General features: G+C 32.9%; 2 protein-coding genes across 3 annotated transcripts; one reads left to right on the forward strand and one right to left on the reverse strand.

Moving 5' to 3' along the window:
• Positions 1-8,003: 8,003 nt before the first annotated feature.
• LOC112525514 (protein DA1-related 2) lies at positions 8,004-12,596 on the forward strand. Of its 2 annotated transcripts, none has more exons than XM_025135676.1 (12): positions 8,004-8,486; positions 8,794-8,954; positions 9,436-9,523; positions 9,636-9,747; positions 9,896-10,016; positions 10,175-10,258; positions 10,439-10,558; positions 10,911-11,123; positions 11,198-11,260; positions 11,337-11,452; positions 11,575-11,633; positions 12,095-12,596. In XM_025135676.1, exons 1-12 carry the CDS (start codon positions 8,438-8,440, stop codon positions 12,400-12,402), a joined length of 1,494 nt encoding a protein of 497 aa, XP_024991444.1. In that variant the 5' UTR covers positions 8,004-8,437; the 3' UTR covers positions 12,403-12,596. The 2 variants fall into 2 exon arrangements, with proteins under 2 accessions (XP_024991444.1, XP_024991445.1); XM_025135677.1 differs by having other exon boundaries at positions 8,818-8,954.
• A 1,484-nt stretch (positions 12,597-14,080) lies between these two features.
• LOC112524631 (ras-related protein Rab11C-like) lies at positions 14,081-15,448 on the reverse strand. Its single transcript, XM_025134551.1, has 3 exons — positions 15,398-15,448; positions 14,938-15,132; positions 14,081-14,569 (listed from the first exon to the last, which is right to left on the reverse strand). Exons 2-3 carry the CDS (start codon positions 15,100-15,102, stop codon positions 14,081-14,083), a joined length of 654 nt encoding a protein of 217 aa, XP_024990319.1. The 5' UTR covers positions 15,103-15,132; positions 15,398-15,448.
• Positions 15,449-16,162: the final 714 nt, after the last annotated feature.

The following is a 16,162-nucleotide window of genomic DNA, read 5'->3' on the forward strand; positions in this document are numbered from 1 at the left end:
TGTACTTACGCACAATCTACTTGTAATCTTGAGTTTTAAGTAACATGCATTAATAAACAGTACTTTATGCATAAAAAGTGGTTTTTAAGAGTTTTTTGCCAAATACTTTATAATATAGTATAGATAAAGGACAAAAATCATCTAATGAAACGTGAAAATTTGAGGCAGATGATTTTTCTTCAGTAATAAAAACCCAAGAAATTGACGAACAAACACTTCGGATTTAAATAATTTTTAATATGGAAACATGTAACATCTGGTGTATAGTTCAGTTGACAAATGGACAAAGTGACTTTGTCCATGGCCTTTCTGCTCATAGAAGGACCTAGAGGGGTGGTTAGGTGGCACGTGTTACCGTATTGTTCCTCCGTGGTAAGGTAAAAAAAAATTAAGTTCGTGAAAGGTGCTACCGTTTTATTCTAGAAGGTGCAATCATTTTATATGGTGTCACTGTATCCAAAAATTCTTGGGTCCGTCCCTGCTTCTGCTAGCCTCGATCGCAAAGTGATCCAAAAAATGTCCTCTTACATTGTTGTCTTTAAAGATAAGTTTTGTGTAATACTGGTTGAGGTTGTCGATAATCAGATATATAAATGCAAAAAAGAATAAATATATTTAACCTTTAATTTTTAGCAAAAAGAAAAGAATGGTAATGACAGCAAACAGCCAAGTTGTATTTTGTTTTTTATATTTTTTAAGCATAAAGTTGCTGAGAGATACTTTGTTCAAAGCAAAAGCTGAGGTCCAAACATTACTCATCAATTCAAAATGTAATATTTTTATTTATTTAAAGTGTGTTAAAAAAATCTGACCCTTTTTTTTTTAAAATTAAATTCAAATTTTAACATATGTACCTGTAAATTATTAGTATGATATTTTTCATAAAACGAACTCTCTCAAATTGTACGAGACACGTTTTTCTTTCAATCGATATATATATATATATATATATCTGTGTTTGTAGTTTAAGATATAGGAATGTTAATTAACATGTTTTATATCGTTTGAGTAGGGTTGGAGAAATAGANATATATATATATATATATATCTGTGTTTGTAGTTTAAGATATAGGAATGTTAATTAACATGTTTTATATCGTTTGAGTAGGGTTGGAGAAATAGACAGACGTCATAACAAATTTTAACTGATTTAATATGTTTTGAATTCTAAATATTAGACCACATATATATCCTAATTTTAACTGTTATTTTATATATTTTCTAAAATTATAAATATTTCAAACTTGTTTAACCAATTGCATTGAGTACTTATTCACTACAACAAAATCGGTTTTTTAGGACACTCCCAAATTCTAAGTGTCTTAATAGACCTATTTATAGGACTTAATTTATAAGACCAAAAAAATAAAGTGTTATATCTAAAGGTGTTGTAATAAGTTTATATGACGTTTTTTAATGTCGTAATAAGTTTTTATGACACTTTTAATATAAAGCGTCCCATTATCAACTTTATAGGACATTATTTGAAAATTTGTCCTATAAAAAATTGAGTTTATAGGACATTTTCTCAAAAGTGTCCTATAAAGTTGATAATAGGACGTCCTATATTAAAAATGTCATAAAAAACTTATTACGACATCAAAAAATGTCAAACTTATTACAACACCTTTAGATAGGACAATTTATTTTTTTGGTTCTATAAACCAAGTCTTATAAAGAGGTCTATTAGGACACTTAGAATTTGAAAATGTCATATAAAACTGATTTTGTTGTAGTAATTGTACATATGTGTAACCCTTTAATAGCCTCTTTTATGTTGTTTTATAGCAACTCAATAGAATATTTAATATGTTTTATTACTAATCAATAATATATTTAAATTTGTTCACAAATCAATACTATTTTAATGGTATGATATATGGCATGAACATTCAATATGTTGAAGCACATACATATATAATGTGAGCAATTATCTAAATGCAAGTTATATGAATTATAATGAACAAACACTCCATATACATACACACACACACACATATATATATATATATATATATATATATATATATGATACAAACATGGTGTATGAAAATGCATAAGTTAACATCAAATTTGACTAAATAACAATTTGTTGTTGTTGGATAAGTGTCTGTCTAGAGGATGTGGCGATAGAAATAGAGATAAATATATCAGAATTAGATTAGAACCGAAATATTTCGTAGTTATCACTTGTAACCTATCACTATATAAAAAACTTATGATTGATGATAATTATATATTCATTCTCTCTATTCTACTGTTGTTCTATTTAGTTTTTCATTTGACACGTTATCAGCATGTTCGCTCTACGAAGATAATCAAAATACGCCATTGGAAAGTGTGTTGCAATTATACATGGTGGAGGGGTGGTTGAGGTCGTGACTCCCAAAAGAAATGGGGAAAACTAATTGGTTCGATAGATATTCACTAAAGAAGAAAATAATACGACATAATCATTTATCATGAATAAATAAACCTCTCATGAGATTGTTTCTCATTATAACTATGTCTATCAATCATTACATTAATATTGATTCCAAAGATCAAAGAAATCTCAAATGAATTATGAGAGTGCATATGAGTTGATAGAGCATGATGACATCGAACCATGATCAGTTGAAACATGTCAATAAAGGGCAAATTGGCCTAAATAACAAGAAGCAATCAAGGAGAATTATATTATTTGACAAATAAAATGGTATTTGGTCTGGTAGCGCTAACCCACCAAGTGTAAATCATGTTTGACATAGATAAATCATTTGTTAGACAACGTAATGAGAACAATTAAGTCATAATGTATAAGACTCTCCTTTGGCACATGGTTTCTCACAACGCCCTGGATTGACCACGAGAAGACTTGGCCTCCCATGATGGATGCTATAATGTTCTGCTAATTAATTAGCCTAATAGTTTATAAAATCTGGAAATGCAGCTCAAGGATGTGGCTACTACATATTTCTATAGGGATCTAGATTTAGAGATATATAAAAGTATATGACGACATTATACTACCCAAGTCAAGTAGGTGTAAACCATGAAGAGCGTTTGCAATAAAATTGAAATTTTCACTTTATAGATTAAAGCAATCTAGGCCGATGTGGTACACCTGCCTAAGTAAATACTTGATTGGGAAGGGATATAAGAATAATGAATTGTGCCCTTGCGTATTTATAAAGAAAACAAGTTCCATATTTTCAATCGTAGCTCTATATGTCGGCGTTATGAACATAATAGACACTCTTGATGAAATAAGAAAAAAACATAACTACTTGAAATCTAAACTTGAGATGAAATATCTTGGGAAAACTTGGCTACATCTAGCTACTGGAGCTCGGATACCAAACTTGTGGAACATTAATCCAACGATTTGCATATGTCCAAAACATGATTATGCGATTTAATATGGACAAAGCATATCTGGCTACTCCAATGATCGATTAAAGTGATGGATATAAGAAAATATCAATTTCGTCTAAAGGATGATGACAAAGAGGTGTTGTGAGCTAGAATTCCATATCTAAGTACAAGATGCGCATTATTGTACTTAGCACAATAAATTTGACTGTATATTGTATTTCTCAGTGAACTTATTAGCTAGATTTAGCTCAATGCCAGCACAACGTCATTGAAATGATATCCAGTTAACGTTTTGGAACCATTGACGTGGTCTTATACATTTCCTACAGAGAGAAAAATGAGATTGATAATGGAACTTCAATATCTACTTAGATAATGAGCAACAAAAGTATTATCCCTCATAGAAAAAACACCAAACAATGTCTTGGTATGTATTTGCTGATATTAAGTATCTGTCTGACCGACACAAAGGTCGTCCCAAACTGGATAAATAATTGCCACATGGAACATGTCGATTGCTTGGAAGTAAAGTAGGAAAACCCTAGTAGCTACCTCCTCTACATGATTTCAAGAGTTTGATGGTTAAATCATTACATATATTAGAGGAGCTAGTGGTTTGATTTCAACCACCCTCCTATATGCATATATGGAAATAATGCATCATGTATCGAAGAAATGAAAGTAAGATACATCAAAGGTCATAACACAAAGCATATTTCGCTTAAGTTTTTATATAATCATCAATAACAAACTCTCCTCAAGATTCAAGTGAATCAAATAATATGTGAAGAGAATGTAACATATCTGTTTACCAAATCATTATTTAAAACTATATTTGGGAAATGTGTTGAAAATATTAAAATGCAAATGTTTTCCAATCTCCCTTAATTAATGCCCAAAACAAGGGAATTTACTATATATATATATATAATAATGGTTTGTTGTGCTATTTCATTCAGCAATGTTTTATTTTTCCCAATGTGTTTTGTTCCTTGGTGTAAGGTTTTAGTGAAGCAATAGTTTATATACCATCATGCTTTCTTAACTCTCATGATTAATGTACGAATATGAGATAATATTAGACTAAAGAAAAAGATTATGTGTTGCAAAGAAACTGGTACATTGTACTCTTTTCTTCATCCTACTTTTATCTTTCCCACTGGATTTTTAATTAGGCGTAAGGTTTTAACGAGACAACAATCGTGCACCATCACTCGTTTGACTCAGCACAAGACGAATTGTTGTAGGATAATTGTGCTATCGTTTAAAGGATATGATGATAGAGATAGATATATCAGTGTTAGATTAGAACTGAAATATCTCGTAATTATCTACTTGTAACTATTCCCTATATGAATGACTTATGATTAATGAGTATACATATTCCTCCTCTCTATTATACTGTTGCTCTATTTAGCTTTTCCTTTAATATTTGTGCTATTATACAAGGAAATAAACATTTTTTATACCCAATGTATGTCATACACTTAGCAAGTACCATTATACTTGTGTAAAGAGTTGTTTGGTTGATTTTTCATTAGGTATTATATGGATAAAGTTATTTGTGTAAATTAATCTGTCTGTATAGATGGATAAAGTTTTTCTTTGAGATAATTTTTTCACGGATAAAAGGAGCGTTCTTTTTAATTGAGAGAGACAAGTTTAAAAAAACTTGACTTTGTGCATAAAATTTTTCAAACTTACTGAATACCACTTTGTATATCATTAAACCACTAACAAACAGTCATGTATAACTAACTGAATAAGACGTTACTCGCACCAAGCTCGTTAAGCTTGTAGCAAAGTACCTAATACAATATCAAACAAGTAAAAAAAAAATGATAAATATGTAATGTGTCGGTTACATAAATTTACACACATTCTATACTTAATTACAATTTTGACACCATTATGTCACTTAATTATGTCACAACCAATTGCACGTGCATAAAGTATAAGCCATCAAATAATATTCATATGTAGCATATATTCACAATAACCACACAAAAACATGTGCCTTTAAGACACACAAAGTAAGATAACAATTAATAACAAACAATAAATAAATCATTATTGCACAAACTTATCAACACAACACTTCAAATTAATCCAATTGTTTTCAATAATTATCATGAAACCTCATAACATAAGTAAACCACACATTTCAGATACAACATTTTTTGTTATATATACATATATATATATATATATATATAGAGAGAGAGAAAGAGAGAGAGAGAGCGTTTAGTTCAAATCTTAACCTAAATTATTGTGTTAACTTTATGAACTTTTTCTACCAACCACAATCCATCTTAATATTAGGTTTACTCTATCTAATAATTTAATGTTAAGAGTATAGGGGTAAATTTTTTTTTTTGTAACTCCTATATCATTAATTGGGAGTTACAAGATCGGTAAAATCCAATGATTTTTGCATTTTTTAATATTGATCTTGTGAATTTTTTTATTTTTTAATATTGATCTTTCATTTTTAATATTTATAAATTTATGATTGATGAAAGAGATCTGCTAGTAAAGTGTTTGTTATGGTTCAAATAATTATGGATAAAAATATTGGAAAACAACAAGACAACTTTGAGAAGGTTTTAAAATTGTTAATGATGACAGTCGAAGTTCGAGATCGGGAAGTGAAGTAAATAATCAAAGCGAGTGTCTTGGTAATTATGAACACAAATTGACATGCATACACCCATATGAACACAAACTGACATACATGATTTCTACTGTTTGTAACCAATGACATGGATTGCACCTCCTCTTTTACATGAATACCCTTGAGCTACTACGTTGACGTATGTTTGTGAGATTATAAGGGTAATAAATTAAATTTATAATATATTAATCTCAACCATATATTTTAAAAATCAATGACCATGATTAGTTCATAAAGTTAACACAATAATTTGAATTAACAAATGAACTTGCCCATATATATATATATATATGTATATATATCATACATCGTTTCACTTAGGGGCCGTTTACTAAACACTTACCCGATAGTACTTACCGGGTAATTTTCCTCACCGGATGAACATGGCAAGGGCCAAGAATCTTACCCGGTAAGAGCGATGATAAAGATGGATAGTCTTACCCGATAAGTGAGGGTGACGACTCTTACCCAGGTAAACGCTTACCAGGTAAATTGTTGCATATGATACGTTTTGATGTATTATAATCTTACCCACTAAAATAAATTATAATGTTGACTCTTAACGTTAAACACTTACCGAATAAGCATTTAGGTAAACGACCCATTAATCCCACTACACATATGCAAACACTTCACGATCAACGAGAAGTTAGATTTAATACATTTTTCACTAGACGTTTGCATGTGATACATACTAACATCCTGTTTTTTTTTTTTTTTTTAAATTTCCCCTTAACCATCTCTTAAGTCTGAATCGTTTAGATATTTTCATTTTTAGATCGTTTTTTTTCCTTCAAAATAAGAGCTTAAATGATATTTTCTTCCATTGAATTTTTAAGTGATAAACCTATCACTTAATACCTCTTAAATCAACTCTTTTTTACCGGTGGTCCATCTTACAATGATCCATGATTCTTCCCACGACCAACACAATATATAATCAAAATCTGAAGGCGCCGAAGAAGATCAACATCTCCTGCTGATATCCCAATCTCCTCTTCTACGAATCTCATGATAAAATTGTAATCGACGGATTAGATTCAGATTTCATAATACAAATGATTTCAACTCCACCCACCATAAGGAAAACTCTGAATTCTTTTTGTTATTTGACTAAAACCTTGAAAGAAAGAAATACAAATCCATGTTGAAACAAAAGATTGCTATAACCAATATGGTTGATTCAGATTTCAGACGTAAAAACAAACAGTCTGACTGATTCAAATTTCAGACTTCAACACCACCTCTTAAAAATCATAATTTAGCATCTCTTAAAAAAGAAACGCCACCTAAGCATCGAAAATATAAGATCCAGTGAAGTGAGCTCCATGCGCTATTTTAAAGTGGGTTATACACAACTATCGTTTATCATGTCCTTGTGTTACGTTTATATGATGTTATGATGCATGCAAGTATTTTTCTATATTATATAAGAACATTACATAAGCATAAATAAGGGTTATTTGCATGATGTGAAATTATAACATTCTTAATTTCTTATAATATAAATGTTACCATATATATAAAGAGCAAATGGATATTGTCAGCTCAGGCTTCACAGCTTTTAGCATTCTTCACACTTTTTTAATATTAATAATAACGATTTATCATTTTCGATTGCAGATAAGGATGTGGTAGGTTCGAGCGAGCCATCTCATTGCATTTACATACCGTCCAGTCCACCTTTCATCTCGTACTTGTAATGAAAAGATACGTTAAGTTTGTTTGATTTTGTTCGACCGAATAAAATCGTATGATCGTTTTTGCGGTTAAAAAAGAAGAGCGAAAAGGAAAAAAGAAGACGTTCACATGATATATTCCAAATGGAAGGGATAAAACAGATTTGAAAGAGAAGATGAAAGGGCAGGGCCGTTGTGATTTGTATGCCGTTGCTTTTTGCCGGCAAAATTCTCTTTCAAAAGTTGGTTTCATCATCCAAAGTCCGATCGAAAATTGGATGCTAATCTTCAACCCTAGTTTTCTCTACTCTCTTTCAATTCTACAGTTTCTTTTGTCCACAAACAGTTAACTTTCTCCTTCTTCAAGATTCTCTGCTTCGATCTCTCCCACTTTCTTCATCTTTGCTTTTCACAAGCCAAGAATCAATCTATTTCTCTATCTCAAAACTGTACCTTTCCTTTCTCCATCAGAGATTCCCCTCCTTTCTTTTCTTTCTCAAAATAATTAGCTTTTTATCATCAATGATGCCATTGTTCTTCCGCTCATCTCTCTCTCTCTCTCTCTCTCTTCCTCTCCTACCGTTCTTTTCTTTCCCCCCTTCTTTCTCACAGGACCATTTCAGTGTTATCGCCATCTTACTTCTTTTTTGGTTTCAGCATTCGTCTTTTTCCACCTTCTTGAACTCCCGGTGGCAAATCTATACATACGGCCCGGAACCCACCAATCATGTCTTCTTCCGTGAACGTCAGCCACCTCTCTCAGCCTTGTATATATGGTATGAAAAACAACAACATTTTTTATTATATGATATTCTTTGAGTTCTGGGCTTTGTGACTTTATATCAGGAAACTGTTTGATGAAATGCTTGTATGAATTTTACATGTGGAAATTTCTGAAAGAGGACCCTTATGTTTCCACTTTTGATTCCATGATTTTGGGGTTTACTAATACCACAGAACCTGTGTATGGGGATCAATCAGATTTTTTACAATTTGGTGTGGATTAGTGTGTGCTTATATTTCAGACGAACATGTGTAGTATAGAGGTGATATATATCAATGTAACCATGATTTTTAAAGCAGGGCACTTTGTTTCTTCGCACGCAGAAAGAAAGTCCCGGTTTATGAAATGGTTGAGTAAGCTTTTCAAAGGTGGGTCAAGTCGTGGGTCGATTGGTGATGGAAATCCTCCTCAGTTTATTGGAGATGAAAGTATGGTATTGCGCGCTCCAGTTAGATCTTTGGTAAATACCATCTTCCCTTCTTTCATTGTGGGCTTATATTGTATTTGCAGGAACTATATACAAAAATGTGAACTTTGCTTAGAACTGTGATGCTATCAGGCTTCAAATGTTATGAAGGAGCAAAATGAAGAAAAATCTACCTTGTAATATAGAGAAAAATACATCAACTTAGACACCGTACTAACACGAAGCATCAAATACACATATCGTTTGGGGATTATACCTTCTTTTAAATGTTTTATTGACGCTTTAGTTCTCAATCTTCACGTTATGACAAACTGCACATTGTGGAGTTTTTCACCACTTTGTGCTTGTTTGATTCCTCTTTTTGGTGCTTTTGAAGATTTTGGTTGGTTTGATATTTCTTTGATGCTTCGGTTTATGGTTGCAAGGAAGTTGAGCTGAAGTTTGTTATTTTCTTAATGTCATTCTCTGTTCTTTTGCTTTGGCTTTTGTTACTATAACCAAGAAATTCCTTTAGGACAATCGCCCAAGGACTRATAAGGAGAAGGAAGAATTAGATCGAGCAATTGCACTTTCTTTGGCCGAAGGTTTGAAGAATCCAAATGGTAAGATGTTAGTAATTGAAAATTGGAACTCCTTTTTTGTAACTCTCATCCAATTCATTTTCAACCTTTATCTCTAGATTACAGAAAAAACATTGTGTTTGAATCCGTTCAGGATATCAGTGGCAGCCAGACAATGATGAAGATCTTGCAAAATCACGTCAAAACGACCTTCATCCGTCATACCCTCCATATGTACCTAGTGAATGTCATCCCATGGGATATAGGTACTTATAAGTTATATCTATATCCCTGTGGTTTTTTCTGCAACCGTGTTAAGCTGGACCGTCTTCTGTTGCCTGCATTTCTAGAAAAACGAAGGGTCAAATCATGATATAACTTTGATTGATCTTTATATACATATCCAACTTGCAGAGTATGTGGTGGCTGCAACCGCGACATTGGTTACAGCAATTACTTGGGATGCATGGGGACCTTTTTTCATCCAGAGTGCTTCTGTTGTCGTGCTTGTGGTTACCCAATCACCGAACACGAGGTAATTTGTTCTGCTATTAGCCATCATGCCACCAAATGCATTTTATTTGATTTAAACTTATTTCTCATTTGATCCGTGACAAACTTCTGTAATGTCAAATGATGCTGTTGAATCTCTTACTATTGCCAGCTCATGTTAGTTTTTTCTGTTGATTCAAGTTCTCTTTATCAGGGAAAGATGCATACCATAAGTCCTGTTTCAAAGAGTTGACTCATCCCAAATGTGAAGTCTGCTTTCAATTTGTAAGCAAAACTATGCTTATGAAACCCCTTTTGTGCATTAACTAACTTTCAGCTATCTTGATTCTTAAAATAAGAATTGGAATTCTAAAAGATTACAGATGAACTGCATTAAGGCTGATATGATCTCTAGAAAGACTATTACTGGAAGCATGTGTAATATTATTATCTCTGCTTTTCTAGATTCCCACGAACGAAACTGGGTTGATTGAGTATCGATGCCACCCATTTTGGTCCCAGAAATATTGTCCTGCACACGAGAATGATAATACAGCTCGATGCTGTAGTTGTGAACGATTGGAGGTATGGTTTCTGATGATATTGCAAGTTTCATGTTCCATTGATTTATATCACTACAGCAGAATCGGTTTTTATAGGATGCCAAAGATGTCTAAATGCCATAATAGAATGTTTTGTAGAACTTATAGGACCAATAGAATTGCGCATCCTATGTAAATGTGTTACAATAGGATGTTGGGACGTTTTTGAGCATCCTAACAAGTTTTTTATGACACTTTTGAAATACAATGTCCTATTCGATTTTTACCGGACACTTTTTAGTTCAAGATTGATATCCTTTCTTCTCACACCATATAAGCAAGATCCACAAAATAAGTATGTGATTTTCATGATTATGACGTTTTTCATCCTGAAGTCCGTGAATGTTCGATACATCTCTTTGGGAGATGGGCGGAGTTTATGCCTGGAGTGTATGGAATCTGCGATAATGGATACAGGCGACTGCCAACCGCTTTACCATGCCATTAGAGACTACTACGAAGGAATGAACATGAGACTTGATCAACAAATTCCGATGCTTCTTGTTGAAAGACACGCCCTCAATGAGGCTATCGTTGGGGAGAAAAAGGTAAATAATCAACTCTTTTTCTTTTTAAAATCATAATGTTTTTGGCACTTCTGATTAATAATTTCACCTTTCAGGGCTTCCATCATTTGCCTGAAACAAGGGGTTTATGTCTTTCTGAGGAGCAGACTGTTGCAAGTGTACGAATTTAAACAATATAATACTTTGTGTATTCCATGTTCATCAAATGCTTATCGTGTTAATTTGTTGTTGCAGATACTAAGAAGGCCGAAAATTGGTGGGCATCGGTTGGTAGGATTGAGAACTCAACATCAGAAGCTGTCTCGCAGATGTGAAGTTACCGCCATTCTTGTTTTGTATGGTCTTCCAAGGTGATGTTTTTATGACTCTTTAGGAACCCTTTTCTTTCTTGAGACCATATCATTTGTTTGCATAATTAAAATGCAGATTTTGGCAACAATCTAAAGTCTTTTTGATGATCGAATGGCTGCAGATTACTAACTGGAGCCATTCTTGCTCACGAATTGATGCATGGCTGGTTACGTCTTAAAGGTAACTAACAAAGATTCTACTTTCCTTTCAAGAACCAGAAAGAAAAAACAGATATGAATCTGGAGACCATAGTTGAATTTAGTCTTTTCCAAATTATAAGTTTGGTAACTAGCAAAAGGTTCTGTTTTTTTATTTTCAAGAATTTAAAAACCAGACATGAATCTGGAGACCCTTTTTGGATCTTCCCCAGATTAACTAGCAAAGTTTTAATTTCTCCTTGAAAAATTGAAAAAACATAGATTTGGAAATTTTTTCTTTTCCAAATTGAAATTTTGGTAACTATCAAGATTCTGTTTCTTTTCTTTCAAGAATCGAAAAAATAGACGTGAATCTGGAGACCTTTTTTGGATCTTCCTCAGATTCACTAGCAAAGTTTTGAATTTTGTTTAAAGAATTGAAAAAACATAGATTTGGTAGTTTCATGTTTCTGAGATTATAGAAAGTTTTGAAATTTGACACAGGTTACAGGAACCTGAATCCTGAGGTAGAAGAAGGTATCTGTCAAGTGCTTTCATACATGTGGCTTGAATCAGAGATCATGCCTGGATTAAAAAACATGCCATCAACATCATCATCATCAGCATCATCAAAGAAAGGTGGGATTTCAAGAATGGAGAACAGATTAGGTGAATTTTTCATGCATCAGATAACTCATGATGCTTCACCAGCATATGGAGGAGGATTTCGAGCTGCAAATGCAGCTGTGAATACATACGGCTTACGTCGAACACTGGATCACATTCGATTCACAGGAAGCTTTCCTCTGTAAGTTATGGTTATTATTATAGATTGTATAATTCATCTGCTTTGCATGAGTAGCTCTTGAGGATCAAAATGATCAAATGACACCAAGTTTTTATGGGGTCATTTTGGAGATAAATGTGCAAGAAAAAGGCGGAGTTGTTGTCCAGTACTTTTCAATAAACCTCAAAAAGAGATTTATTTGTGTCATATTTATATGGGTGTTTTCTGTTTTGAAATTGTTTAACTTCTGGGATTGTAAACTAAAACTATTAGCAGAAAGAGACTTGTCATGAAATTTTTTGATCTGTATATTCTTAAACAAATATGCTGTTATTTGTTAAAATAAAATTTAATGACCCCATCATTGTTTGATATTAAAATGATATCCAATGAAGATCAAATGGTTGGGGGTGTTAAAACCGATGGAACGGAGAAAACGGTCTGACTGAACCAAACCGGATCATAGAAAATTGCCAAATCAGGTGGTCTGGACTGCGGTTTGAGTGGTTTTTTGGCGGTCTAAACCGACCGAACCGGTTGTTTATATAATTATATAATCTTTAAAATATATAACACATTTTGACTCACAATCTCATATCCTTTTATTTCAGTATTGGACTTTTAGATTTACAGATTGGCTAATACTTATAAGACTTTTAAATTCTAATCTTTTTATATAATTATCATTTATTAAATTTACAGTTTACTTCAACTTAGAATTTAATAAAACAATTACCAATTTAGGGTTCTTTAAAGTCAATCATCACATTTCTAATTTAGCATTTATACTAATTTGCGAGCTTGTATAAAGTGTGGACCATGGAGTATGGTTGATTTGATGATTTTTATTTGAAATTTTAAGCTATATATTTGGATTTAATATTTGTAATTCATATTTTAAACTTTAAAGCCCATAATCAGTCCAAACGACCTAAACCAATCTGTAGACTAGTGAGGCTGGATCGCATTTTTGAGGTCTGATTAGATCGATTTAGACGCTTCATTTCAAACTATATGGATTGGAAAAATCTTAAACCGCCACTTGGTGACTGGTTTATTAAAAAAGACTTAAACCGTCATACCAGACTGCAAACACCTCTAACGAATCCTAATGAATGGTGTTTGTGGAAGTGGTCTTAGAACAACACAATTCTTTTGTGGGAGAACTCTTTAAGATTAAGAGTAGAGGTGCCATCCATCGGTTATAACAGGTCCTTGTCCTACGTCACATTTACTAGCCGCTTATGTAGTAACCGGTCTTAGGGTCTGTTCGTTAGCAGCTTAATGAGACTCGCATCTTATTCGACAACTGTATACGAGTGTTTGGTGGTGGCTTAATATTATAGAAAGCGATTTATTCAGTAAGCTTTTAGGGAAACTTTATTCATAATACTCATCAAATGAGTCATATGAAAAACCCTCCCAAACAAAAAACTTTCCAATCCATACAGATAGCTTTATCCATACAGTACTTAATGGAAAACTAACCAAACAACCGCTTAGTCTCGTGACTAATCTCAAGGGGAAAACAATAACTAACATATACAACTACAAACAGACATTCTGAAGAAAATGTGTAATGAACAATATATATAGTTTTTGGATAATCTACATGTCAAAATCTATTCACTAATCCTAAAAAAGAAAAGGAAAACAAACATGTATAGTATTATAGTACATGGTTTTTCCTCTTTTCTTTTCATCTAATTAGAACAACATCCTTTCCTTTGGGGTTTATTCCCATAATCAACAACATTTATAGTGGTTCCTTGGCTAGGAACCGCAGAAGCTTTGGCTGCTTCCTGAGCAGCCAAAGCTTTTTTGCTTACTATATGATATATATCCAATAAAATCATTTGAAATGCCTTTTCGACATTATGTGCTTCGAGTGCAGAAGTCTCTAGGAACGATAGCCCTTCTTGCTCTGCTAACCTTTGACCATCGCTTTCTTGGACGACTCTAAGATGGTTCAAATCCGACTTGTTTCCGGCCAACATGATGACAATGTTGGAGTCTGCGTGGTCCCTTAGCTCTCGTAGCCATCGTAACACATTTTCAAATGTTTGCCCCTTTGTTATGTCGTAGACCAAGAGGGCGCCTACAGCTCCTCTATAATAAGCACTCGTGATTGCTCGGTACCTCTCTTGACCGGCCGTGTCCCATATTTGCGCCTTCACCGTCTTCCCCTCAACCTGCATTGTATCACTCACAAAGTTTATTGCTTGTACCGACAATGCAATCTATAATACACCGTCTTTCCAATGAAAATTACAACAATTTCTTATATCTGACGAGTCCCAGAAAGCAACATTTCCTTTTTGAGAAGTTTTTGGGTTGAAATCACTCATTTGCCAAACATTTTACTGTGGGTAATTTTAACAAACACCTTATGGGCATTACCAACTCTCCATTTATATCTGTCTGAATCAATTTCCAGAACAACCAAATATGTGCTATTTACAGATGTCGACATGCAATTTCAAGAAACAAAATTTCTAATATGAACATGATCAACGTAAAAACCAATATCTATAAGAAATTGTAGACAAAACCAACCAACCTGAAGAGTCCTTGTAGCGAATTCGACACCAATGGTGGATTTAGACTCCAGAAGGAACTCATTACGGGTAAACCTAGAAAGGATGTTAGATTTTCCAACTCCCGAATCCCCAATTAATACAATCTTAAATAAGTAATCATACTCGTGATCCACCTTATATGCCATTCCTTAATTCCCTCTACACCTTCCACAAACCTGTAAAAAGGAACAGAAAAGAAGATGACGATTAGAACACCGAAAAACCCAGACAAAAGCAATTGATAAACGAAGTACACAACCAACAATTCGGGATCATTTCTCCTACCAACTTGCACCCACTTTTATTGTTTCAAAACCCATCATTTTATGATCGTCGGAAAGATTCAAAAGTGCGAATGAATCCCAAACACAATAACCGAACGGGATTCTTTTTCTGTTTATTAATGGGAAACTGATAAAAGATTCAAGAAACTAAACTGACCATGCAGAAATGGCTGATGAAGAACAATACAATAATGGAGAGATTAGACCGTAGGAGTTGCAGAAGATTGTAGAGAGAGAAGGAGAGGGGAGAGAGAGGACATACCGGAAGAAACGGAAATTCCGAACAAACGGGAAATTTAACGGGCAATTCACAAGCAAACGATCAGAAAAACCAGGAATCGTTTGAGGTCGAAATGTTTCATTGGCACCCCCCCTTATGTTTTAATGACGATATATACCCCTATACTTTAACTAATTGTGGAATCAAGGATATGATTCACCCTTGAAAGTCAAAAATTAGTCAAAATAGTCCCTGTAGTTATTTCAATGGATTCTTATCATATGGATAATGGATGTGAGGATAAGTCAATTAATTTGTAACCAAAATATTTACAGAAATGGAAGAAAATTTAAAAATTCATTATAAATTTTATTTTGAAAAAGAATAATCAATTTATAATTGAGAAAAGTCTAAAAAAACCAATGGACTATGTCGTTTGTAATGATCAAGTCATTGGATAATTTTTTGAAACAAATAATTTCTTAGACATTCCAAAACCTGCTAAATAACCCCTTGGACTTTTTAAAATTTGTTAGATACATTTTTACGACCTATAAAACTGATTAATGTGGTAAAATTATGAAAAAAAATCTGGAAAAAAATCCAATAAACTCTCATATTTTGAGCTATTAAGTTTCTAAATATATTTTTTGAACAAAAAAAATAATTGCATATATAAAATGAAACAAATATATCAAAAAA

The sequence above is a fragment of the Cynara cardunculus genome, assembly GCF_001531365.2.
Source record: "Cynara cardunculus var. scolymus isolate 2C chromosome LG 13, CcrdV1, whole genome shotgun sequence".
Classification (NCBI taxonomy): Eukaryota; Viridiplantae; Streptophyta; class Magnoliopsida; order Asterales; family Asteraceae; genus Cynara; species Cynara cardunculus.